At 45.7% G+C, this 27,770-nt stretch overlaps 1 protein-coding gene across 2 annotated transcripts in view; it reads left to right on the forward strand.

The window, feature by feature from the left end:
* IMMP2L (inner mitochondrial membrane peptidase subunit 2) overlaps positions 1-27,770 on the forward strand; it is a 643,351-nt gene that overhangs the window by 12,877 nt on the left and 602,704 nt on the right. For both annotated transcript variants that reach the window (XM_037041124.1, XM_037041125.1), the window contains exon 3: positions 21,146-21,282. In XM_037041124.1, the coding sequence (XP_036897019.1) occupies positions 21,148-21,282 (135 nt within the window). In that variant the 5' untranslated portion in view covers positions 21,146-21,147. The remainder of the gene's footprint in view (positions 1-21,145; positions 21,283-27,770) is intronic.

Consider the following 27,770-nt stretch of genomic DNA (forward strand, 5'->3'; position numbering starts at 1 on the left):
GTATTAGCAGATTATTGTTTTGGAGGTGAGTAAATCAAGATACTGTTTTCTTGTCCAGGCACAGGACATGTCTGGAGGGAATTATTTTTTAAAAAAGGAAAATGCCTCTGGGGATTGGATCTTGGTGGCTGGAGAACAGGGTAGGGAAGGAGTCTTATTTTCCACTGTACACCCCTTCTTAGATACTTTGAATTTTGTATTTTACAAAAAGGTTAAAAAGGAAGAAATCTGTTCAACTCAAAATATATTTCTCTATTACATGTTGAATTGTAAATACAATAGAAAAATGCATTTAAAAGAACTCCATGGTTCCTATATCTGATAAGGGGTTACTAACCAGAGTACATAGAAACTCCTGTTACTCAACACAAAACACAATCCAATTAAGAAATGAGCAGAGGGCTTGAATAGACCATTCTCCAAAGAAGACATACAAATGGCTGATAAGCATTTGAAAAGACGCTCAAGGTCACTTATCTTTAGGAAATGGAAAACAGGACCACAGTGTGATAACACTATCTCACACTCATTAGGATGGCTATTATTTTTTAAAAATCAGTAACAAGAGTTGACAAGGACAGGGAGAAATTGGAATCCTTGGGTGTGCTTAGTGAGCACTGGTAATGGTACAGCTGGAACCAGGTCGACAGTTGCCCGAAAACTGAAAATGAAATTGTTGTGCGACCCAGCAGTTCCACTCCTGAGCATGTCCTCAGAAGAGGTGAAGGCAGGCTCTCCGGCACCCCTGTGCACAGTGGCATCACTCACAGTAGCCAAAAGATGTGGGCCACCCCAGTGTCCATGGGTGGGTGGACATACAGCACAGTCTTCCTCAGCCTTCAGAAGGAAGGGAATTCTCACACATGCTACCTTGTGTGGGAACTTCTAGGACATTATGGTGAACAAAATAAACTAGTCACAAGAAGACAAATACTGGATGGTTCCATTTGCATGAGTTTTCAAACGCATAGAGACATAAAGTGTTAGAACGCTGAAGGCAGAGCCTGAGTGTGTGTGGGGGTGTGGAATGGGGAGGGTTGTTTCCTGGGTCTGAAGTTTCACTCTTGCAAGACAGAGAGTTCTGGGCACGGTCTGCATAACTGTGGATATGCTTGTCAACACTGAACCCCGTACTGAAAAATATACTGCATTTGCATGTGTAATGCACAACCATGTTTTTGGCCCACACTTTCAGGGGAAAAAAATCTTTCATTTTAATTTTTTCATCCAATTTTTTATTATATTTAGATACTTGTCTTTTGTATTATAAAGGCACTTTAGCATTTATTTTTGAGAATATTATGGTAAAGGAAATATAATTAACAAATTATAAAACACAAGAACAGATACAAGGTATTTCAGGTACTACCCATATATAATATGTATCCTTCTTTTCCCTCAAAAATTTGGGCAAAAAGTGCTCATTATACATGGCACAATATGGCACTTAAAAATGGTTAAGATGATAAATTAGTATCATGCATTTTACTGTAACTATATATATTCATACATATGTGTGTGTAGAACATATATATATATGTGTGTGTGTGTATATATATATATATATATATATATATATATATATATATATATATATACCTCCTCTTTCCAAAAAAGAACCCTGTGGTAGAAATAGGGGGGATGAATATGCAAACAGATGGCTAAGATTCAGAGTATAATCTAAGTGTCCAAAATGAACAGACAAAGCTTTGGCAGGGCCCTGGGTGGGATGTGGATAAGGGAGATTACCTGTGGTCCCATGAAGTAGGAGGTGATATTCTGAGTGGGTGGTGGAGTGCAAGAAATAATCTCTAGGCCCAAGGTGGGTTGCGGGGTGGGTGGCCCAAGGAAAGGCTCAGAGAGGGAAGGTGAAGGGCCTGCTCACAGACCAGAGCCAGAGGAGGCCGGCAAAGAACCGGGCGATTCTTGGTGTCTTTGTCTGCTGGGCCATAGACTTCGGACTTTGCCACTGTCTGGTCACGGAAGAGTGTTGGATGGAGCAGTATCCTGGTTTGTATTTTTAGGAAGGAGGTAGGTGGTGTGGGAAGTCAGGGGGTTGCGTAGGAGCCTGCTGAGAGATTCTGTGGGCTCCGTAAACGGAGTCCTTTTGTGGGATTGTGCCTGTGTTGCTATGGTGGCTGTGAACTGTCGAACAAGATGGCACAGATTCTGTCTGAATATGCTGTTTTTGGCCCGGGGAATCACGACGTGGTCAAAGAGGTCTCACGGTGCTTGTCGGTACCTTCTGTGGGCAGAGCTAACGAACCAGGCACAGCTGTTTTCTTCTTGGTCTGTGTTAACAGTGTAAAATAATGACCTTTTCCTGTGTGTGCACACGAATGTGTTCGTGAACTCTGGGCGCTGGCCTCTTCATTCTTGGTGTCGTCTTTCACTCGGTCTCCCGCACGGTAAGAGAGAGGCTTGGGGTTTCTGTCTGATTCCTATGTGCTCTTGCCCTCATCTCGTTTGGGATGTAAAGCGCTCCGACTCCTTGGGTGCTCCTGCTGTTTACTTCCCACCGAGCCGACAGTGAGCCTCGTTTTCTTAGGGTTGCCTGCAAAAAGCCTGAAGACGTCATTTTCTGTGGGCGGAACGTGGGACTCATCTCGCTCCGCTCTTCTGTTGTGGGAAGCCCAGTTTCATTGGCTTTCGGCCAGAGACCATCTCTGTGAAAGATTTCCTCCAGTCAGTGGAGCAGAATATATTTAGTGCACAAAAAGCTGGAGTCGTCGTGTTCCAGGGTTTCCCTCCGTAAATCAGAGCACAGTGTACATTCCTGGGGCCTGATAGATTTTTTCTGTGACGGGTGGGGTGTCTGATTTGGTGGCTGTGTTTCACTGTTTTGGCTCTGCGTGCGGTGTGCATGCTGTCTCACTCTGCATTAAGAAACGCAAACTGAATTCACAGAGTCGATGGGAACCGTACCCAATTTTAAAGGCAGAATTAGTTCCACAGCCAGGTAGTAGATTGCTCAGCTGGTTTCCTCCATCTCTCTGTCTTCTGAAGTCCCGGGAGTGAAAGGCCGGAGGACACACCCGTGCACACCCCTCGGTCAAGGAGGCTGGGGTGGGTTTTTAAGTCATTCATCTTGGTGATTTTTCCCTCCTGCTGGGAGAGGCGCAGTTAAAAAAAAAAGGCTGAGAAAAGTGTTTTCTGATCTGCTTCTATTGACAATATTCAGTCAAAGGAGTCAAAAGGGAAAGATATATTCCCAAGGATGGCTACCTGATTATGGAATTAAAAAAACTGCAAGAGTGAGTTATCTGAAGTGTGATTCTCTCAGTGTAAGTTTGCCATCCCATTAGCATTGATTTGCATATCTCTTACTTTTCACAAATGTGTGATTAGGTCTGAAGATACAAGTCTGCATTTGCTCCCACACACAATGTAATTGTATGGTAGTACCGACTACCTGAATACTATCTTTTGCTTCCAGTGCCTTGGATGGAGGGTCTGGTAGGTGAGAAAGCCTGCTTTGGAGACCGGAGAGTCTTGGGCCGAATTGTTGGCCCGTGCCTCACCTTGACCCTCTGCCAGGCACACAGTTTTGTTTTCCTGCAAACGGACATGGGTGGGTTGGGGGCACAGTAATCATAACCGGCAGGGCCTGTCCGTGGCAGGCGGTGCCTGGGGCAGGGTGACACTCACACCAGCCTTGCACGTGAGGAGCAGAGTGCAAGAGTGTGGTTGTGAGTGTTCACCGACTAGAGAGTGTAACGACTGCAGAAAGAGAGGTGAAAATGAATGGCTGCTTTTATATTAAAAGTGGGGTTGATTTTTAAAGTCTTTGCTCTGTATTTGCTTTTATGTTTGCTGAAAGTATTGACTATGAAGATTATGCTTTCAGCACTGGGAGGCGTTTTCCGAGAATTAACTGCACGTTGTAGGAGCCACTGCACAGTGAAGGTCACGCTGATTCTGTGGCAGTGCCAGGTTTGCACATTACGCACACAGGTGGGTCGGTGTGGCTCCCCCCTGAGTGTTTAGGACCCGGGTGAGAAATGCAGCAGGGAAGCCATGAAAGGGCACGGTATTTAGGAATGCGTGCACCTCCCAGCTTCGCTTTGACCGTGAAATTTCAAATTCCAGAGGCAGTTCGGAGGGCCCATCGGGTAATAGGGTTTTCAGTGCTTGTGTAGTACAGAGACAACTCTAATTGTATTTTTCCATTAATTGATGTATATGGATTGGCACTTTCCCTCCTGCCGTCCCCCTTGGCCATTCGGAAATTCACTAACGATGAATGAGCCTCGCACCTTTGCCTCCTATGTTGTGGACTGGGTTAACTGTGTGGTCAGAGCTCCTGTCCCGTCAGTCACGTTGGAATGCTGGGAACGTCCTGCTCTGTGGTCACTGGGGTTGGCCAGTGGTTTCCAGGCAGTGGTCATGCTCAAGGGCACAGGCCATGGGGACAGGCCACCTGGATTAACCTCTGCTGCTGTCTGACTGTGCGACCTTTGGGGGATGGCAAACTGAGCTCCTCTGAGCATCAGTTCATAGCTTTTAAAATGGGATAATGGAGAGCTAACGTGGTGGTTAACTAAGCTCATTAGCATAACAGAATTTTATTATAATATTGATATAGTGGTACAGTATTTTAGACAACACAAAATAATGTACAGTCTTTACTGGACTGAAATTCTTATTTCATTGGTTTCCCAATGAAATTTTTTTCCAATTCCCATTTCTTTCTGAATTTATAGATTTGATAATTTGTGGAAGAGTACTTTTTTGACTGATTTTGTGAGTGGCCCATCAGTCTCTCTGTATTAAAGAATAGAAACAAAACCTGACTGTACTGTTAGGTCAGAAATTTTATGTGACTTTTAACTATTAATACTGAAGTTAACACCCCAAAGGTAGCAAAATTTAGGCATAATTTTGGTGAAGGAGAAGTAGCATTTTAAATACTTTCTGCAGGATTCTGTTATGGATATCTCACCTCTAAGACTGGCTTTGTAATTGCACGATGATTCTTTTGCTAGCCCTGTGTGAAGAGGTCATGTGGCTGCCTTTCTTTTTAATGAATTGGACAGCAAAGGTCTTTAGGTAATACGCTTCGCCATTTTGCAGGAGAAAGCTACATTAGGTTCTGAAAAACTTCCTAGTTATTTAGAACTGATAGGTATTAATTTAAGCTGCTTTGAATTTCTGTATGGCTCATATATTTTTATCTGGTTCATATATTTCTTGAAATCTATCAGAATTGTTACTGGATTTTCTTTCAAAGCCATTTACTGTAACTACCATTGCTATGTTTCCTAATATCATTTGATGTCGAGGAGACAATAAAAAATAAGTTTCTTACAAAATTAGAAAGATCAAGGAGTTATCCTCCGGGCTACCGAGCTGTTGATTAAGTTGAGAGAAACCTATTTCCCAACCAGTATGGAAGTCATTTAGTTTTATTTATTATTACTGGTGCATATTCGCAATCGGGGCACTTATCTTTGATGCTGAAAACAGGAATGTATTAGAAGTTCTCCAAAGCGCGTGCGTTACCCTGTACTACCCAGCGGCCACCTGCCGTGTGTTGGGTAGATGCGCATAGGTCTGAAGTAAAGGTCAGATGGACAGGAGGTTTAACCATGTCGTCACCAGAAGTGAAGCTGATTTCCTAAGTGTGGTTCTCTTGCTGCTGAAGTCAGGACTGTCCTCAGAGCCCAGGGGCAGTGATGATGGTGCTGCTGGCACAGGCCAAGAGGCCACCCCTTGGATTTCTGACACCAAAGGTAAAGGCCCGAAGTTGGAATCATGGATAGTTGGAGCAGAGAGTCTTAGAGACATCCACTAGAATAGAAATGAATTGTCTCACCATTGGCATAGCTAGGACTTGAGTCCAGGTTTTCTGATTTCTCATTTCGTACTGAGCCCGGGGAGAAGCCCCAGAACAGGGTAGGCAGGTGGTTCTTTGGGAGTGACACCGCTGGCTCTCAAATGGCCTGCTCTGGTCACCCAGTTTATGCCTTACGTTCCTGACTGGCATTTAATGGAGCGGAGCGTCTGACACAACCGTGCCAAACTCTCTTTCCATCAACCTTGTAAGCAGGTGTTAATGTAAACAGAATGTAAAATTAAACAACCTGTCAGGGTACATTTATTTTGCACCTGCAGATGCTTAGCAACATCCTGAGATCTTTGGGGCACATGGAGAGGAGTGAGACCTGGCTCCTCCTGCTAGAGGCTGTAGTCTGGCTTGGGGGAAAGGAACGGGCAACACCAGGTGCCAACTAAGGGTGTGGCTGGCACCTGCCTGGGAGTTTGGAGCTGCCAGCTGGCACTGTGAGGTTTCCTGGAAGAGATGAAGATGAGGTTGGTTGATTCTCACCTCCATAAACCTCTTGAATAAATAGACACGTTTAGCTCCAAAGGTTTCCCATTCACCCAACTTAGGAGCTTACAGAGCTGGGACTGGTTTGCAGCTGTCGGCCTGCCTTGAAGCGCTGAGCCCTGCTGGCACCGCGGTGTGGCAGCATCTCAGGGTCCAGGTGCCCTAGCGGCTGCAGGTTTCTCCGGGGGAGTCCTGTTTCTGCTCCTGCCTCCTCGGGGTGCTCACCAGCACAGCCGTCCTCCCCACTGGGCTGCTGGATGTGGGGTGGTGGGGCACCTCCTGTTTCAGTCACCTTGTTCCCTTTCTGTTTCTTCATTGGCAAGTAGCTAAAGGTTCTTGTTGAGTGTGAGTTTGGTAGATTTTTCCATTTAAGGTGGTTTTTTACTAAGAGATTATTAAAGTGTTATGACATATTCATGTACAGGACAGGAAATGGCAGCAGCTGGCTTTCACAGTGGGCTTTTCTGTGGTTCAGTTGGATTATTTTGGGATTCTGTGTTATGAACCGTTACCTAGAAGATTGGCACATAAATAAAGTTGTTAAACATTATAAGATGCATGCACTTAGAAATAACTGCTTCAGAAACAACGATACTTCTGAAAACCCACATTTCCTCTCTGCCTGGACATCTCTGCATTCACACAGCATTTCTCACTTTAGCACAAATAAGGGCCTCTGTACCTGACAGAGATGAATTTAATCCAGGCAAGAAACATGAAAGATGTTAGTGCTTGAATTAGGTAGTGTGAGCCTCCACCCACCACTGATTCTATAAGGCAGTGTTTTCTGACCTTTTTCCTTATTCTCAGTTTAATGTAGTGAGCACCTCTTCAAGGAAAATCTTTTTTTTTTTTTATATACGGAATGTTAAAACCGCAGAACAAGAACAGATAAAAGCAGAGTGGCTCTGAGTGAGACTGGGCGTGGGGGCTCAGAGCCCTGTCCCTGTGACCAGTGCCCCGAGCCCCAGAGCCCTTTGGGACCCTCAGGACACTGGAGCATGGGTGGAAAGACACTGCTTTTGAGGAACAACAAGCTAAGCCCTTCCTACACGTAAGCTGTTAACTGAACGAACATTTCTTAGTGCCTGGTAGTCGAATGGGTTATGAAAGATTACCTGATTCTCGTCACCCATTGCTGCTGCTTTTAGACATGAGCTGTGTGCTATGATTTATTGAAGAAAAAACACCCCCAAATCAACCTCTTGAAGTTCTAGATATGTAAAAAAGCACTTTCTTGAATATCGTCAGCTGCCAAGTCAGCATGTCCAAGCAGAGGCGGGGACATCAGGCAGACACAGGCACCTGCGCTCACATGTGCACACGCGCTCTACACACATTTTGTCGCCCGTGGTCAGGTCCACTCCTCCACCGCATTCCTCACATTCTGAGTGTAGCACAGAGAGTTTATGTGGTCAGGGAATTCTGAGGTTAGCTTACCAAAATAAATAATTAAAATTAGTTTTGGCAACAAGTCACCGAAAGTGGTTTATTAATTTCTTGCATGAATCTGTCCAACAGCGAATACCTTGGGGCAAGGCACTGGGCAGGGTGTTGAACAAGCGTCCCTGCCCCCCAGAATGCATGGCCGACTGCGGGGAGAAAGAGGGAGGCAGGTGTGCTGACTGCTGCATTGGGGGCGGGGGCTTGGGTTGTAGGGGACCACTGGGGAGAGCACCTCATCCACTCTGGGCGAGGCGGGCTGGACTCCCCAGTGGAGTAGCATCTCAGCAAGTTCAAAGGGCACATCAGAGCTGGCCAAGACGGAGAAAGGAGGGAAGAGGGATGGAGTCAGAAGGGAGAACAGGAAGCAGGGCCTGGAGACAGGCAAGGGCAGGATGCGTTCCGGAAATCGCGCGTGGCTGGGTGGGGTATCCATGCTGGAACGAAGAGTCATTGCCCTTAGCTGTGTGTACTGAATTGGGGTCGGGGGGCATGGTAGTTCCTGTGGGAAATGGGGAGTTACGAGGACACTGTGGTTTGTAGTTTTTCAGGACAGGACACCTTGGCTGACTCCCACCTGGACCTTTGGGCAGCCGTTCGGATGACAGACTCACTCAGAGTGGGAAGGCCAGAGTGGAATGCTGTGCCATTTGTCTTTGCGTACCATCCCCAGCGGCCTCCCTCTTTGATAAAATCTCTCTTTCTCCCAAGTTATTTTTATGGTCCTCTTCACCTTATCGCAAGGCTAGAGCAATTCAGAAGAACAGTGCTGAATGTTCAGTATCTGCACAGGTAGATAAGTCTTCATTCTCCAGGACAGAAACTGGCAGGCGGCCTGGCACCGGGCAGGTCTCAGGAAGTGCTCATGGACCCGAAAGGAATTAAGTGCCAAAGGAAGAGGTGCCAGCTCAAACCACATTTTTGGAAATCCTTTCTCTGCCTCTCCCACCATCCTTTAGGCGTAGCTAATGTCAACATCAGCTGTTTCCTGACAAACCCACAGGGGTCTGACTTGACTACGAAGACTAAGGGTAATTTACAAAACGCTGTGCATTTGAAATAGTTCAAGTGCACAGAGTTTGCATTTTACAACCGGACCCCAGACTCACTTAATAGCTGATTAGGAAGGTGTACTCACAGTGGACAGCTTTGTTTACTCAGCTCAACAATTATACTTTCAAAATTAGTTTGAAGGATAATTGATGAATTGAAAAAAAATTTCTTAACCTGCGTGGGAACATCATTTCTAACCTCTGTCTGAGAGTGATCCCAAAGGAGACTTATGTTAAAATAATACTTTGCCTTTTATTAAACATCTATTCATAAAGTATTTTTGTGTGATCTCACTCAGTTAAAATGAGCACTGCCTAATTTGCCTTTTGAAGCTAAATACCTTATTCTTTCATATTTTCTAATTTCAGAAACTAAGCATGTCCAAAGGTGTTTTTCATTGGTTTATGATCATCACCGACGTTAATTGGGTGTGTGGTCAGATCTCCCCGCATTTGGCCAGTGGGACGCCTTCCAGCAGGCCCCTTCGATGCATGTTCCTCGTTTTCTGAGCCCTTCTTCACCTGGTTGCATAACAGTATGTCCCAGGCTCCTCTCATACACACCTTCTGGGGCCCGGCCCTGGATAGAGCCTTCTCTGAAGGGCCCTGTGCTAGATACAGAAACAGTCATCACTGAGGTAGGATCTTTGCTCTTGGGTCCCCCAATCTTCCTTGAGGTCCCCCAGTGTTTTTGTAGCTCCCTTGTCCCCAGACAGCACCTGTCTCCCAACTGACACCTGTCCCTGGGACAAAACTGCCTCCCTCACTGCGCTTCTCCTCCTCCACCCCAGCTGAGCACACGCAATGAAATACTCCGTTCAAAGGTCAGGGGATTAAAAGAGGCGGAAGGAGATGTTTGGAGCCAATGGGAATGTTTATAGCATTGATGGTGCTGATGGTTTCTTGGTGTAGACTTATCTCCAAACTCGTCATGTTGTCTACACTAAAGAGGTACAGCTTTTTGTCTGCCATCTGTGCTGTAATACAGTGTTAGTTTTAAAAAAGAAAGACAACCAGTGAATTGCCATGATGGGTAATGTAGGGTTAGTATGAAATGCCCATTTCCAGAACTCTTATATGGGAAAGAAATAATAACGTTCATTTTTGTTTGTCCCCCCGCCACCACACACACACAAAGGAGTTAATTGGACGAGTCCCTGCTCCATCCGCCACGTTTAATGCCTGTTTTATTCTCCATCTTGTTTAGATTTTGAGTGTTGTTCAGTGATATGTCAAGGTTGCAAGCTTGATCCCTGGTCAGGGCACATACAATAGGCAACCAGTGAATGCAGGAATGAGCGGAACAAAAATGAATGTTTCTCTTTCTCTTTGCCCTCTTCCTCTCTTTCTAAAACCAACCAATCAAAAAAAGTAAAAAAAAAAAAAAGATTGTGAAGGTAAAGTTTATTCTTTTCTTTCTTTCTTTTAAAGAATATTTTATTTATTTATTTTTAGAGAGAGGGGATGGGAAGGAGATAGAGAGGTAGAGAAACATCAATGTATGGTTGCCTCTCATGTGTCCCCCACTGGGGACCTGGCCTGCAACCCAGGCATGTGCCCTGACTGGGAATCGAACCAGGAACCCTTTGCTTCACAGGCCCGAGCTCAATCCACTGAGCTACACCAGCCAGGGCTGTCTTTTCTTTTTTTTTTTACTTATGGAATATTTCTCTACATCTTTGCATTTTACTCAGAATAGCATAGACATTTCTCTTTCAATACCATGTATATATTGGTGAAAAATCTTTAATTCTGCAAAATGCTGTCCTAAAAGTGATAGGATGTATAGAGAAAATAAAGCTAGGAACAGATGATTTGAAACCAGTGGGATTTTGTAAATGGAACTCAAACACAAAAATGACACTGAGTTATAATGAAAATGGTCAAATCTCAACCAGCATTCATGCCCCGCATCAAGTCTGCAAATTTCAGGCTACCTTGAATCCAGGTTTTCCTCCTTTGAGTTGAGGGCCAGTCAGGTCATCACTTCTACCGAGGACTGATTTCATCAGAGTTAAAAGCCCGATCCCGGCTGTTGACTTACCAACTTTATTTGACTTAGCCAGAGGAGAATAACGTGCGTTTCTTCACCTGCACTCAGCTTCCCCAGAAAGTTTCATGCAGAGTGGGAGTCCTGAAGCCCCTCGATGACACCTTCCCTTCACGTCTGAGAAAACTTCCGAGGCAATGTTATATATGAGCCAACACAAAGGACATCATTTTCCTGCCTATGAATGAACTTACGTTAAAGAGATACCTGCCATAGTATGTGAAGATGATGTCTATCCAATGTGGAGAATTCAGATAATGAGGGGAAGTGGAGGAGAGAGTGAAAACCCCTCACTGCCTCTAAATGCTGTGACTACCCTCAGTTTGGCTCACACTCTTCCCCACCCGACCTCTTTTGCCGATGATGGCGATGACAGCGATGCGTGTGCGTGTCTAAAATTTCAAAGAAGTGAGTTCATACTATGCCTAGTTTTCCAGCTTTTCTTTCCTTTGAAACCCAAAGTCAAGCAACATAGCTAGACAGTGTCCTTTTGAATGACTGCACATTATTCCACTTAAGTGCATGGCACAGCTTATGTTTTGGGGGGCACTTAGGCAGCTTTTCGCTGTTATAAACAGGGGTGTACTGAAAATCTTTGATCATGTCTTTGCCCCCAGAGGACGAGTCCCTGCATCAGCAGGTGGGGCCATGTGACATTTTGGTACCTGTAGCCATGGTCCATTCCAGAAAGGCACCTACTCACTGCACCAGGACAGCGAGTGAGGTCTGTTTTCCCACACTGGGGGCTTTCAGTTTCCTAAACCTTTGCCCGTCTGATAGTTTGCAAAGCTGATACTTTGCTTTCATTTTGTATTTGTTTTATTGCTACTGTGGCTGAACATCTTTTTATGCCTTTATATACTCTCCATATTTTGCTTTCGGTGCAATGCCTTTCATGTATTTTATTCATTCTTCAGAACATTTGTCTTTTTAAAAATAATTTATAGGAATTGTATAATTTTAGGGATATTAAACCTTTGGGATTAATGTGTATTGTGATTTTTAATATATCATGCTGATTATCGTATAACCTTATTTATGGTATGTTTTGGCTTTTACATGATCAAATCCATCTATTTTTCTTTTGTATTTTGTGGGTTTTGTGAAATGTTCAGAAAGGCCTCTTATCACTGCTCAAAGGTTACCTGCCTTTACTTACTTTCAAGTTTTTAAGTTTTCTATTTAATCTTTAAATTATGTAGAATTTACTTTTCTGTAATGAAATATATCCACCTTTGATTCTCCCCCCCTCCAAATTGCAGCTAGTTATTTCAAAATCATTTGTTTTTCTAGCCCTTCCTCCTCAATGTTCATAATACCTTTATCATGTACCAAGTGTGTTTGCGTCTTTGGACCTTTTCTTGATTTACTGTTTTGTTACTTACTTCTGAAAAAACAATCACCCCCACACTCAGTGGTGTTAAAACATCATCTCTCACGGTTTGCACAGCTCAGAAATTCAGGAGCGGCTCAGGTCTGGGGCAGGGTCTCTCTTAAAGTTGAACTTGGCACTGCAACTCACAGTGCCGAAGGCTTCCACAGTTGTAGGAAGGCTTCATCGAGGGGGTGGCCCTGCCTCGCAGGTGGTCCTCCCCTGGTGGCCAGGGGGCTGCTGGCTGTTGCGGGAGGGAGTCTCTGCTAGGCCGGCTGTCCCTGAGACATGTGCTGGCTTGCCCAGAGTGGGGATCCAGGACAGGGAGCCAGGAGGGAGCGCCTCGTATGAGAGCCAGTGGAGAAACACATGGCATCATGGTCCTGCATTTTGTTTGCTCAAAGCGAGTCGCTACCCCAGCCTGCCCTGGGGAAGATGGGAGTCAGGCTCCTCTGAAGGGGGGTCCTGTCGGGGAATGTGCGGGAACATTATTAAACCACAGAGCCCCGCCTCGTTCCACTCACACCCATGGCCCTATCTGCACTAACAGCACAGCTTTTATGCATCAGTTCATTGCAGGAGTCGTGTCAGGCTGATGGGATGTCACATAAGGCTATGCTCTGCTGGATTTGAGAGCCACTGGCTCTTACTGGTCAGGTATCTAAAAGCAGACAAGCAAAATAATATCAGTAATAACCTGGGGAGATTTGAAGTTGCTTTATTTCCCCAGCTTCTGAGAATTCTTTGGAATTATGAGGTGGGGGGCATTGTATTTTGTTGCTGGTGCCTGCACACAGCATTAAAACATTTTTTATATGATTTCATACTTTCAGGAGTAATTTTAAAGGTTTTGATCGGCAGATATGTCAGAGCGCTGCCTGTTGATGAAATTTCCCAGGTATCTTAAACAGAATTTTCTCGTGTACCGGCAAGGGAATGAAATCACAAGGAGGCATTTGCATGTGCAGGAGCCATCTCAGTAACCCCGCAGCTCCCCAGGGGCTCTCTGGGTGCCCTGTGCCCCAGGTCCCCCAATCCAGAGAGGGCCGCCTCCCATTTTTCTTAGTCCTCAGGAGGAGCTGCTTCATGTTCTCACTTCTTGGCTGCCCCCTGCCCCCCACCCTCAGCCTCTTTTTGAGAAAACACATGGAATGTTGCCAGGCTGACCTCTGTTGCCATTTCAACAAGTGTGCGTGTCACCTGCTCGTACGCTGAGAGGACCGGAGCCGCTCACTCCAAAGTCAGTAGTTGCTGTTGCTTCCAGCCCGAGTGGGCGCTTCTCCTCATCTGGCTGCACCTTGACCCAGTGCGGGGCTGCCGCTGCTGGCGGAGCCTGCTGTGGACACGCAGCTGCCGTCCTCCTCCCAAACCCCGACCATGGTTTGGACCCCGACCAGGTTTTATTGTTGAGAGACGACTCCTCAGAGTCCTGATGTGCCTCCCTGTCCCGGGCGAGCAGGGGTTGGGGGTGCGCTGTGCTTCTCATGTTTGTGTTTATCATTCTGCTGAGGGTAGTGGTGGCCCCTGGGCCGGCCACTATTGGCCGGTCACTTTGCATTCCTGTCCCACCTTTTTGGGACCTTGCCCTCCCATACCTGCCCCTTCAGGTCTGGTGGCTGTGGCTATTTTGAGAACTCTTCCTGTTGCTATTCCCAACCCCAATCAAAGGAAAAGCCATAGTTTTGCTCTTGACCTCTTCACATAAATTTGAGTTGTTGCCTTGCATTCACCTGTAGGCATTGGTAGTCTGGTAAACAAAGCAACGTACTTGAGGCGTGAAAAGGGGAGGGGTCAGGACAGGATTATCATGAGACCCTGAAATCACGTTCTTTTTAGAATTTGCCTGTTCAGGCTGTGGAACTAGGCTCTAGTTATATTATTCAGGATTCCTAAAATTATCTGTGCTAAAATCTAGTTATAAAAATGATGTAACTCAATGACAGAATTGTTATCTTAACTCTTACAGAATACTATAACTTGCTTACATCCATCTCTGGATTTCGGGTCAAAATACTAAATGATCTTCCCACGGGAAGTAACTGGCAGTGGAGAAGAGTATGTGTCACATGTCACAGTGTCAGATGACAGCCCATACTATCTTAATTTTGCAACATGCTGCATTTGCTGGTGCCATTTATATACAGTGAAGCAACAGCCTTGCAGGAAAACAAGATGTTTAACAATAAAACATTTGACTTCTTCATTTAAGAAAACATGCCTATTCTACCTACTGTCAAGGCCTAATGAGACGCCTGTCCAAATCGGGCAGAAGTCGGGTTCCTGTGAAAAGTAGTTAAGAAGCCAGTACAAAGCACTGCTAGACCGTTGGCCAAATGGGAAGTCGAGATGTAGGTCAGGAGCGGGGCTGGCACCTTGGGCCACGGTGCCCCGGGGACTGTCTCCCAGGGCCGCTCTGCAAGGGTGTTTGCCCACTGCCCCTGTTTCTCCTGCCTGGGGCCCACTTTCAGACATTCCTCTTGTGTATTTTGCACTGTTTATTTTTTTAGCTTCTCAAAGTTGCCATCTTTTTCTTACTTCCCCTGACTCATGCCTATTTCTTAGTTTTAATTTCTGAAGTGTTGTGAAATTTTTTTTGAGAAGGATGCTTGCTGCATGAGACTCCTTGAAAGCCAGTATCACATTCAGCCTTAACGCTAAATAATGCACTTTTAAAAATTAAAAAAAATTTTTTTTAGCTATTCAGTAAGTATCCTGATACTGGAAATATGTTCTCCTGCCCTTGAAACTAGTATTGCTTCAGGTTTCTAGTGCTGTTTGAAAATAGTACTGGAGGGACTACCAGAGTCCTCTGATTGCTCTGTGTGGGTTGGAGATAAGTGCCTGGTGGTTTCGTTTACACATTTCCATTACCGCATTGTTAGCTTCCAGTCCACGTTGCCTTACAATTTCACCTGGTGATGGCACTAGCTCTTCTGTTAGATGGGAAAAAGGTAGAGGTTGACATCCAAATTCAGTGGTTCCTTCAGTCTAAAGCGCACCAAGCTTCTCTGTGCTAATGGTTATCATTTAATGGGATTTTTTTCTCCTTCTACAAAAAGCCATCTGCTATCCTGTTAATTCTTACGATAAGTTATTTTCACATAATTTATGGCATTTGAGAGCTGAAGTTTGAGACATGACCTCGGTTGTAAACGCAGCTGGTGGTGCCTGTCCAGTCTTCTTTCTCACTTCTCTTCGCGTGTGCCCTGTTCCCTGGACCGGCTGGCTCTCCCGCCACCTCGGAGAGGCTGTGCGCCCCTCCACGGTCTGCGTGGCATTTCCTCTGCCCCGAGAAGTTCGCCACGTGCGGTGCATCTGGGGGTTCCCCACATTCTCATGGGTGAACTGGAAACACGACAGGAGCATTGTGAAAATTTGACAGTGAACATTTTTCGCTCACAGCCCTCCTTTCTGATTCATCTGGTCAGCTTTTTGCATGGAGTTGTTTCTCGCAGTTCCAGCTCTTGCCTTTCTAAGGCACTAAGTTATCATTTTCTTTTATTCTGCTTTTAAAAATAGATTCTCAAAACACTCCACAATTCCTGTTAGTTGGCCAATATCAGGACAAGTGAGTGGTCCCAGTCAGTCAAATCTTACGACAAGGTGAGGTTCGAAGCAGAATGAAACTATGACTCTGTACATCAGGTGTCCTGTTGCCCAGAAGACAAGAATTACTGGTGTCATGGGACATAACGGACGTCTCCAGGTCTGTTAGCCTTTCTCAGTTTGCTGTTGCCAGTCCTCTCCTTTGGACAGTAGCTGGACGCTTTTCTTGAACAAATACCTTTTCACTGATGATCCAGACATTGTCTTCTAATGCATTAGTTTTCTGCTTCCTTAGAAAAATACGTGTGGACATTTTGAACCTCCAAAACACCCTGCAAGGATTCTCAGATGGAAAAATGGTGGCTCGGGGACATTTGAGATCTGCTCCCTGGCCAAATAAACTCATAAAAATTCTTTAACAAACTGTGGCTCAGCAAGATGAAGCAGTGTGTTCCCAGTGACATGACTGGATTGCGGTGTGAACACGGCCCACCAGCCTGCCCCACGGGGCCATCCCTGTGGGCGATGCTGCATCTGCAGAGCGCAGCCTCAGACGGGCAGGGGCTCCTCTTCCACCCAGGCTGGGGAGTCCGTGAATGCGTGACCCCGATGACTGCAAGGAGCTCTGACCAAAACCTCAGGAGGCCTGTACGGATTTGCAGATCCTACTAGCTCTCTCCCTGTCTCAGTTGTCATAGAACACGTCCTTGGGGTTCATTTGCTTTTAAATATTCCCGCCTTCCATGTGGCAGTTTCCACCTCTCCTCTCCGTACCCAGACGCTCGTCAGTTCACCAATACAAAGTTACCATTGTCTGTGTCAGAGAGGCAGTTTTTAGGTCACCGCGGGGGCCCCTTATCTTCATCAGACGGCCGGTATTGACTTTGCATTGGGTGTCTTTGCCAGACACGATGCGCTTTAGGTCTGACCTCATCACGTTTCCTTCCCTTGTCGTTTTCTGGCTAGTTTTTCTTCATTTTTTTTTTTTCTGTGCATTTTGTCCTTTCTGAGGATTTTCAAGTGAGAACTGCTAAGGCAGACATGTTCAAAGATAAAGAATTTGTTGTTGGCATTCACATTGTGAAGATTATCAGTTGTCTGTTTTTTAAAGTATATTTTATTGATTATGCTGTTGCAGTTTTTGTTCCATTTTTTTCTCCCCGTTACTCCCCTCCATCCTATACCCCCTCCCACCGTCATTCCCCTCCCCTGTAGTTCATGCCCATGGGTTGTACACATAAGTTCTCTGACTTCTCCATTTCCTATGCTATTCTTAATCTCCCTCTGTCTATTTCGTACCTACCATTTATGCTTCTATTCCCTGTACCTTTTCCTCCATTCTCCCCTTCCCCTCCCTGCTGATAACCCTCCCTGTGGTCTCCATTTCTTTGATTCTATTCCTGATCTAGTTGTTTGCATAGTTTGTTTTTGTCTTTAGGTTCAGATGTTGATAGCTATAAGTTTATCATTTTACTGCTCATAGTTTTGATTTTCTTCTTTTTCTTAGATAAGTCCCTTTAATATTTCATATTATAAGGGCTCGGTGATGATGAACTCCTTGAATTTGACCCCATCTGGGTGGTATTATTTATTTATAATGTGACAGGAGCAAGATGGTCCTGAAAAAATTTTTTTTTGAGTTGCCTTCCATAGATGGCTTTCCCACACCTGCTTCCGGTGGAATGGAAATCATTCCAGTTCATTGGTTATTTTCCCCTCGAGTTAGTCCAGCTGTCTCCAGACGCCTGCGGGGTTCGCATGTGCTGAGGCTCTGCTTGCAGAGCGAGGCTGTTGGTCCCGGGAGCTCCTAATCCACCTGATCACAAGTGGTCGTTTGTCCCTTGCTCGTGATCTTTTTACAAGTCTCTCTGGGGGGAAGGGACTGTGGCGTGGTGGGTCTCAGCGTGGCACCTGGCACGGAGTAGGCACGTCACATAGACTGGATGAAAGCACAGCGCCACGTGGCCAGGGACCGCACCTGCCGGCCGGCCTCGTGTGCGCTGCCTCAGCTCCGTGCCCGGACACGTGGTAGGCGATCAGGAAGGTCGAGTCAGGCACTGGGTCAGATTTGCTGGGATCCCTGTTCTTATGTTCTCTGATGTTCATAGTTGGATATTTCCTTTGAGTGAATAAATAAAGTCTTGATTTAGTTATCCAATCGTGTAAGCTTGTATGATTGGAAGGCTTCCCATGTTATAAAATATATTGCCTTGTAATTTCTTATTTTCCTCTTCAAAGTTCCAACCCAATTTTTAATTGTTTTCATAATAATTAAGATGACTTGAGGAGTATTTATTGGCCTGGCTGCTATGGATTATGCTTTGATACGGGATAAAATGTAAGCAAGTTTACGGATAGTTTTCGATGAGCTCATGTGTGATCGAGCCCTAACCAGTCAGAACAGGCGAGAGGCAGGTCCTTTCCAGGGCAGGTCAGCGTGTGGCGGAGGCTGGTAGCTCCAAGAACCTTCATGTCTAGGTGCTGTATGCCAAGTGGCGAGTAGGATTCCAGCCAAATCGGAAAGCTTATTTCAAAGTATTCTCAGTTTAAGAACTTCAACAATGGACCAGGTGTGCCTCCTGATTAAGCAGTAATTTTCTCAGGAGCATTGTTTTGAACCTCAAGTGACTTGCAGGGTTTCTAGAAGAATGAGGTTACCAATAGAAATTATTTCCTTTTGCCAGGGATGATGTTAGTGCCGCAGGGTAATTGCTTAAAGGAAATTTTCTCAGAGGAGTTCTGATGCTAGGTGCTTATTAGCATGGTAGCTTTCGAGATTTAAGGTATAAAGGAAAGACCAGATCACCCCGATAATTCTTGGGCAATTTATATAGAAAAGGAAACACATTAACATAATCACAATGGGCATGCCATATTTATACCTTGGCCTGGAAGTATGATGTTCATGTCTTCATTTATGTAGGTTTTCTTGAGTATTTGGGGGGTAGTTAGAAGCTTTTAAAAGTGTTTTATTATTGTGAGGGACAGGGGTTCTTTGCAGCTCAGGTAGGACAGAACTGGACTGAGACCTCTGAGTGACCACCTGTTTGCAAGGAAGCTTTCCTCTGGCCCTTCGTTGAGGGCAGCTCCTGTGTGCCTTCGCACCGGCACACCTGCCCTGTGCTCTTCGAGGCCCTCTTGGTGGAGAAGCGCTCATCCTGATTCTTGGGGGGGGGGGGGGGAGGTGGCGGCCGTGGAATGCAGAGGTGAGAGGTGAGAGGTGAGAGGTGAAGGGGCAGTGGCTCCCAGCTCTTTCCCAGTACTTCAGATGTTCTTGTGTGTGACCTGGGCAGGGTCCAGCATCTTTGTTTAATAAAGGCAGAGTCTTTTCTCTGTCTGATACTTAAAGTCTCAACCCTAAAGGGCAACTCTGTCTCTCTTCTTAGTCTGAGTGCTTTTCTTCGTTTTGGTGTCTGCATAAATCCTGGATGAACTGTTGTGAAATTCGTAGACACACAGAACGCCGGGCACAGCAAGGACCTTACACACTGAAGGACATTTCTTTTTACAGCTGAGGAAACAGGCCCAGAAGTGAGCCGATCAGCCATGCAGCTGGGTCTAGTCCACCTCAGGGCCCCCGACTGTCATTGCTGTGCTCTGTCCTGGGTGTCACAGCCACTGGATGGGGTAGCAGCATGGAGGAGAGTGTATATTGGAAAGACGGGGAGGCTCAAAATTCTCGGAATCTAAATTTATGCAACTTATGTTAATGTCTCTTTTTCCCTTAATTGATACTGCAGTTGTGCGTGCTACCCCTGACGGGTAGCTGAGCTGTGGCCTTATCCTATTTGAAGGCTCTCTTAGTGTTTTTCCTGCAGGTGTCCCTAGTTCCTTAGCGAAGGTCCACGCATGCAGGGCACAAGGGACAGCAAAGAGGACACACGATCTTTTCATTCTGTCACATGTTGGCTCCTTTTATTCTAAGAACCATAGATGCATTGAAGCATGTTTTTTCAGTTTGCATTTGTCCCATCCATTTAATTTTTTGAGTCTAATTCCTCCAGGTGCCTAAGCCTATTTGGCCTGATCATTAAAATGCAGTGTGTTTAAATCCAGTTTGTTAACTACCTAACTACCTACAATAGGCAAGTCATCAGGTGGGTTATAATATGAACTGTCAGTGTTTCCCTCCCCTGTTTGAACTACAGTGCTTACTATGGATGGTAGAAAAATAAGAATTTCTAAGTTCAAACGCTCAAGATGTTGTCAGAAGCACACCGAGGCACTGTTCCGGCATAGCCTGCGTTGGCCGCACACAGCAAACGCACTCGCTCAGTGACGTGTGTCGATTGCTGCATGAATGGGAAAGCCTTACCCAGTGGTTGTGCTTTGCATTGAGTGACAGAGAGCCTGGTCTGAGGACGTGTGGCTCGCTTGTTGTGATGGGAGCGAGACCCAGACTGGGATCACCCCACAGTTAGCTATCTACCAATGTGACTTCTTAGGGTGGTCCTTCTTTTTTCAAGGTCAGAAACCAACAGAAGTTCAAAGAAGGAAATAGTCATCCTCTACATTCCCAACATCTGGAATTATCTGTTCTTAGCATTTGATAAGACAGTTTTTTTCAGTCTTTCTTTATTCTTTAATTATACAGCTGATATACAGGTATTTGTTAAATGATTAAAACAATAATAAAAATGATACTCTGTTTTATATACTTTTATATGTGTATATAAGTTTATGTAGAAAATAGGAAGTAGAGTCTAGAGTTTTTGAATGATGGAGAGTGATTTACCTCTCATTTAACTGCCTCCATGGTGGTGGGGACCTGGGACCCTTCTGTTGCTCTGCCATCGTGAACTTTAAATGGCCATTCCTACTCCTGTCACCACCTCATCATCACAGGTATCAGAAAATGAGCCACAGAAAAAGGAGGACATACTCCTTTTAAGGACACAGGGTGGGAGTATGTCATTTCTGCTCATCCCTCATTCATCACACCTAGTTACATGGTCACGCTTAGCTGCAAGGGAGGCTGGGCAGCCATTGAAGTACCTTGTTGAAAATTCTGTTACTGTGGAAGAGAACAGGTCTGAGGGTATGAGAAGCATATCCATTATAATTCTTACTATTTTTCTACCTTATTACTTTGTAAGGGAAAATTTTCCGCTAAAGTTATCAAGTGGACTGGAGCTACCAAAAAGAGTTAACCAGAGTGAATGCATTTGCCTTTGGGATTTCAAGTCTAATTTATTCCAAAGGTTACAGGAATGAGTGTGAAACATGTTGAGATGAGGTTGCTCTTCCTGAACTCAGTTGTCCTTGTGCTGCTTTTTTGCATCTTTATTTTCCCCCATTTTTGATATTTGTTTTAAGACTCTGTTTCATACTTGTTTTCTTTGTGTTTGTAGGTATGGCACAGTCTCAAGGCTGGGTGAAAAGATACGTCAAGGCCTTTTGTAAAGGCTTTTTCGTGGCAGTGCCTGTGGCAGTGACCTTCCTCGATCGGGTGGCCTGCGTGGCAAGAGTGGAGGGAGCATCAATGCAGGTGGCAATTCATATGACTTCATTTTTGCTGCGTGCACTTCGTTGATTCTCAAGCACCAGAGATGAGCTTTGTCAGCCCAGTTCTGCGCTGGGAACTGACAGGTTTTAAAAAAATCTTAAACCGAAATTTAACTTTAAGAACTTTCTTTATAAAGCCTTTTGGTATAGTGATAATCAGAGGGGAAGCAGATAAAAATAATGACCAGGTTGTTCTCTGTCTCTCTAGTTTTCTCAAAGGAACTGTAAGTGAAGATTTGAAGACATTTTACTAAGTGATACCATAGGCTGTGGATATGGCTTGGGATTTTAAGATACTTTGATTAATCCTATTTGATTGTATACATAAATATATTTTAAAGACCAGATTAGTAGGGCAGATACAGGGTGGGTTTGGGTCAAATGTGTGTCCAGCAGGTAGAAAAGTCCAGAGCACTGGCCCCAGATGGTCTAGTGCGTTCCATAAGCATGTTGCTGACTGAAAAGTTTAAATGAAGAGCTTTGGAGGGGAGATTTCCAAAAGTTATGTGCAAATACTCCTCTGGAATAACTTAGAGAAAACATTATTGTTCTAAAGTAGATGTCTAAAACCGACCTGTTTAACTATGTTTATGCAATTAAGGAGAATTTGCATTTTGTGATATGGTTTGTTTTCTTCCATTATTGGCATGTTGTGAGTTCATATATGATGCTAAATAGCTGTGTAGAAGAAATAAGTAAAATGACTACACGCACTTCTAAGAGCTTGTGGTCATACAGAGAATAACCAGCTGTGTGTGTGTGTGTGTGTAAGTTAAAACTTGTTAGGGGCCCAGACATCAGCTTTGAGCAGTTAGAATGCATTTGCTTTTTGTTATATTTACCATATTGAAGATCAGCTGTGTTTCTGAGTGTGGGCACTCAGTGAGGTCCAGAGAGGGGTGCTTGTGGGGTGAAGCTGAGGATCTCAAGGGGGGCCTGACTGAGCATTGACTCTGCATCTGTCATTGGAGGGGGTGTGGGGCCTTTCCCTGGCCAGGGGACTCGGAGCCCAACCCTTGTCTCTCTGGTTCCCTCCATAGTGGTCACCAGCCCCAAGCAAACTGGTCACTTACTTTGAAGGCAAAGCTCTTTCACTGCGGGGTCACAGACGGGGAGGGACTCACAGGCCTGTGGCTTCATTCCTAAATGCAGTTTAATGTGTTTAACACAGATTGGGTTTTACATTTCCTGTCTCTTCATATTTGAATTCCTGGCAACCTCATTTTAGACACAATCCTCAAGGAAGGGCAGACTTTCTTGGTTGAGATTTTGAAACAAAACCTTTGTGTGAGATTAAAACTGCCTTGTCCGCCATACCAAAGTCCAGTTTTGGTTCCTTGGATCCCTTTGAATCCACCGATAAGGATGTGACTCTCGGTAACAAATAATGACATTGATAATGTTTTCTCCAGTTTCATTAGTGTTGCTTTGCTACACAACCATCACTCTCCTGAGATGGATTCCTCCGGACTGTGGCAACTCCTGACCTTGGGTCTGATATTCCAGAGAGTCATGTGGCGATCAGAGAATCCCGATCCTCTACCCTCTGAACACCTATATTCATGGCTTCTGTTAACAGGAATTTCACTATGCTCACTAAAAAGATGAGATATCAATCATCTTATAAAGGAAGTGTTAATTAGTGTCGTTCTTAAGTGTCCGTCTGTGGATTAATACTAAGTTGGTGGCAGAGGCATTAGAGTTCCTTACGGTGTTCTCAGACCTTACTCCCAAGAATCCAGACTTGTCACCCTGTAGTGTGTGTGCTGTTGTGTGGAATTTTCTTGGCTGCCGGGTACAGAGAAGCAGCCTGCATTGACGCAGATGCACAGGGGAGTTTATGGGAAGGCTGTGCCCACCCACGAGGAAGGCAGGAGGGCGCGTCATCGAGGACAGAGGACCGGGGCCTTGGGTGCTGCCAGGGGGCCCAGCTTCTCTGTTTCCACCACCTGCATCTTGGCTTCGTTCTCGCAGACCAGCTTTCCTCACCACGGAGGGCGCATGGCTGCTGGCAGCTTGCAGGTCTCAACGTGGCCTATGTCGTCACCACCTGAGGGAGAGCTCTGGTCTCATCCTTGTGTCTCTTGGAAGAGTCTCAGGGAAGGACTGTGAGTGAGTCAGCTCGGGACACACGCCCTGGCCCGTGCATAAGGTTTGGCCAGCTTTGGACAGATACACGCTCCCGCCTGTGACCGGGCTGAGTGAGAAAGTGACAGTACATGTTTGCATCCCACTGTTCCATGGGCTTCCAGGGTGACAGTTCTCGGCACAAGGGGGTGGGGCCATTTTCAAAATAGAAGGGGAAAGGATATGCTGGGAAGAAAGGACAGATGTGACTATACTTTAGGGATTTTAGATTGCTGCTAGGTATAACAGAAAATTTATTTACAATTTCATTAGATATCACTAAGTCTTTCTTAAAACAGGAGTAGAGATTGCAAGAATGAGATATTATGGAAGTCAGCATGTTTGAGGACATCTTTCCTATTGCACGGCTTCGATGAATAAAATGTGTTCAGTCATGGGGTTCAGCAGAATTTTGGGCAAGTGTTGGAAAACACCCCTTTCTTCACATATACCTAATGATGCAAAGACTAAAATCACAGGCAGGGTATGCAGAGGTCTCTGGAAGTCCCCGAGCATCCCTTGGGGATTGCATCTGCTTCTGTCGACTTGGAGGCCTGGTGCTCATCTCTGGTGTGTGGCAGGTGGTCGATCTGGTGTGTGGAGAAGGCATACTCTGCGTGTCTGGTGATGTCGCCTTTACCAAGGCTTAAAAGTGCTAAAGAAAGGCAGAGAAGCCAGAGGCAAGGAAAAAAATGTAGAGAAGAGGAGGGAAAAAAAAGAACAGAGATGAGTTGAGTGATGGAGGGTAACAGAGAAAAGTAGAAGGCTGGGGCAGAGAGCAGGGAGATAGGAGCTGGGGACCAGTGGGGAAGAGGCTCAGGGCAGAAAAGTGCTCTGGTGAGGGGGTGGATGGGCCCCTGGTGGGCCCTCCTTCAGACTTGCGCCCGGGCTGGTGACACTTGTGTGTGGCAGGCACGTTTGTGTGGACAGCCAGAGATGGGCCACCCCATCTGTTCTCCGTCTGGGTACGCGCTGTGAAAGTGGCAGGCTCTGTGGAAGGAGTTCACTTTGGTGTAGGCAAGAAGTCCTGAGCATCGTTTGTTGCAAAGTACTTGAGCTCACCTGTGTATTCAGGTAGAAGGGTCATATCGAGTCATTGTTGTTAGTTCAACTGTGTGAACATTTCTGTGACTCATTTGGGGGCACGGGCAATAAAGAAAAGCACTGGTAATTGTGAACTGGAATAGGGTATCATTGTCGAGTGGCTAATAGGTGCCACACAGTGTTTTAGGTGCCACCAGGTGGGTCAGATACAGGTCTGTCCTCAGGGTGCTTTGATGTTGGCAGAGGAGGTTCAAGCATTAGTAAGCCAAGATGACGGGTGTGTGTTCAGATATAGGAGATATCAAGCCGTCAGACGGAGGTTGGCAAGGACATCCAGAAATGAGAACCGGCTTGGTTTTGCACCCTGTTTTGGAGACCGGGCCTGGCCCTTTCAATCTGGAACAGAGTGGTACCAGAAAATACCCATAATCTCGGAGCCCTTTTGTGGTTGGCCACCGTGTTGACCTTTACTCTGGCAACGGTCCACGTGCAGATCTTTACTTCTCACCCATGAGTCTATGGGGTGACCGGAGTCACTTAGGCCGTGGGGTGTCTCTCACTGTGGGGCCCACCCTGGAGGAGCCGTGGCTGCCTGGGCTGTGCTCTTCTCGAGGGTGATCATCAGAAACGGGGGTGATGGGAAACACTCAGAACCCCTGAAATCATCAGTGCCTCTCTTCTGCCTGTATTCCTTGGGTCAGAGCAAGTCACATGGCCGAGCCCAAAGTCAGTGGGCTCGGGACGTGTGTCTCGCCCACAGGGAAGCCGTGGCAGGGGTGGGGAGGGCAGGAAGAATTGCAATTACATGAAGTACGTCCGGGACAGGCACTGTGGCTCCAAGGATGTGTGTTGACCTCAGAGGCAACCTAAAATGTTGCTTTCACCTTTGCATTTCCCTGGGAAGACACTAGGCTTTGTCCAAGGCAGACAAAACTGGAGTAGAATGAAACGTGAGCCACTGGTGCTGGAATGGATTGATCCATTTTAGACATGTTCAGATTGGAAATTGCCCCCCGTCCTCTCGGATCATCTCTTCAGGGTGGCTTTTCTGAAAGGTCAGTCTGCAACTCAGAGACGTGTTATTTAAGAAAATCCAGGGAATAAAAGATGGGGTCTCATTAAAGGGGCAGATAATTCCAGTCCTTCAGAGCTTGTTGAGTAAATACTGTTAGCACTGAGCTGGAAACTCACTACGAAGAACACGTTTTTTGTATGAGCTGTGTTTGTGTCTTTTCCAAATTCTGTTCACTTAGGGTTTCATAGCAGCTTGTTTTCAGGATTTTTTCTTACAAGAAATAATTCTTTATCTTTTAAACACTACCTCAGTGGTTCTTTTTGTAGGTTTGCAACACTAATTTATAACTCAGTAGGTACCTGGCCAGAAGGCTAGATAGAGGTGATCAAACGTGGGGAGTCACAGATAGTTGAAGGTAAGTCATGCATGAAAATAAAGATTTTTAATGATACAATTCTGTGGGGAAATAGGAGTTCATAAAGCATTTGATTTTTTAAAATAGAGGTGTGTAGGCATGTCCATTAGACTGGGAGAGAGGACCCCTTTTCTGGGCTGTTCGCACTGGGCGCTGGCCGAGGTGGTTGGCACCGCATTGTCCGTCCACACTGGCCATGCCCCTCGAGTGTGCGGGACACTCCTATGGGTTGCTGAACAGTTACTGTGAGCGGGGCACATTTTTCTATTTTAAGAAGCACCGCGTTATTCAACTTTAACTTCACACCGGAAATGAAGACCAATACTGTGCACAGTTGAAACTCCAGGAAGAATTTATGTTGGTGGAGTGCAGTTACTCAGATTAGAAGTCCAATGGCTTCCGGAGGCTTTTAGAGAGAAAACGTGCCCTAGGGGTCATTTACTGACCCGGCACCTGGGGTTGAAGTTTGATTCCAGTGAGAGGAGCTGCCGCGGCGTCCCTGGTTCTTGTCAGAGGGGCACGCGTGCCTTCCATGTTTGAAATGACGGCCTAAGACTTCCCAGAGTAATTGTGAGCAGGTTGTCCAGTGTTTGCTGCAGTTGCTACCTAATTTTTGTCCAGTGTACCCTTTTCCTCTTGCCGTTCTGCATAGCCGGAGGGGACAGCACTCGGAGAAAACACCGCTACACGGTGCCGTGTCTCCAGCCCCGACTTCAGAGAAAGACACGTACAGAATATATTAGAAAATCAGAGAACGTGAGGGAAAAGAGAGTTTAATCAATGCACAGGTCTTTATTCCTCAGTAACACACGTTCCTTGGCTCAAAATTGCCTTGACTTTCCCCGACCTGCAGATGATTCTGAAGAAAGTGGCTTGTGAGAAACCTCTCAGACTCCCACCTGGCTCTTCCTCATCATTACCCCCTTTCCCGCTGAGTTTAAAATGAATAGTTCTGTCCAAAGAGCAAAGAGTCTTGCACTCTCTGTTTCTCGATCACATTTATTTATTTCAGCCGTCATTATAGATCCTATTATTTTGAATTCCGAAAAGCTAGATGCAAATAGACTCTTACGAAAAGAGGTACATTGTGTTTTGTGCGGCAGAATTTAAGGCAGAGTTAGGGAGGGTTATGTTGCCTGCTGAGCGTGAACTTCCAAGATGCAGCGATGCCCCATGGCACACATTTCCAGGGGCGCTGACTGCTCCGTGTTCTCACCCCTCCCTGGGCTGGGCTGGCTTTGAATGCAGCCTGGAGGTCATGCTGAAGTGCGTATTAGCTTCCCCTTGCGCTTTCTTCCCAAATTACCTTTGGTTTGAAAATCTCGCCTGAGGTCTTTACCCCTTAGGATGTTACCTGTTTTGATGTAAGTCTGCAGCCTTTAGTTAATAGAGAATTCAAATGGAAGAGTTTGCACTTAGAGCCGCCAGCTTTTGTGATGCAGAGATGGGGGTGAGTGGCAACTTTCCCATGTTCCTTCCCTTGTGGGCTTCCCTGCCCCCCGCCACCCCACGGGAGTGTACCAGGACACTCTGGTTTTATGGATGTCAAGAGGGTTCCTTCCGTTGTTTAGGCACGGACTTCACCATGCCCTTTGTTCTTGAATGTGGAAGTAACTCGAGGATTCAGAACGGTTGTAGGAGTTCTACAGAGAATGCCCATGGGCCCTTGACTCTGATTCTCCAGTTTGCAGTGTCTTACCACATTCCTTTTACTCTCTTCCTCCTTGTCTTTCTCTCCCTCTCCTTGCTCCTCTGCCTCTCTCTCAGTTCTCTCAATCTGTGTGCAATACGTGTATCTGTGTTTCTGTGTACATACACATGTATGTATGTCTGCACACACAGGTGTTGTTAAGGAACCACCTGAGAGAAG

The sequence above is a fragment of the Sturnira hondurensis genome, unplaced genomic scaffold (assembly GCF_014824575.4).
Source record: "Sturnira hondurensis isolate 20B ecotype Veracruz unplaced genomic scaffold, ASM1482457v3 Scaffold0002840, whole genome shotgun sequence".
In the NCBI taxonomy this organism is placed as follows: Eukaryota; Metazoa; Chordata; class Mammalia; order Chiroptera; family Phyllostomidae; genus Sturnira; species Sturnira hondurensis.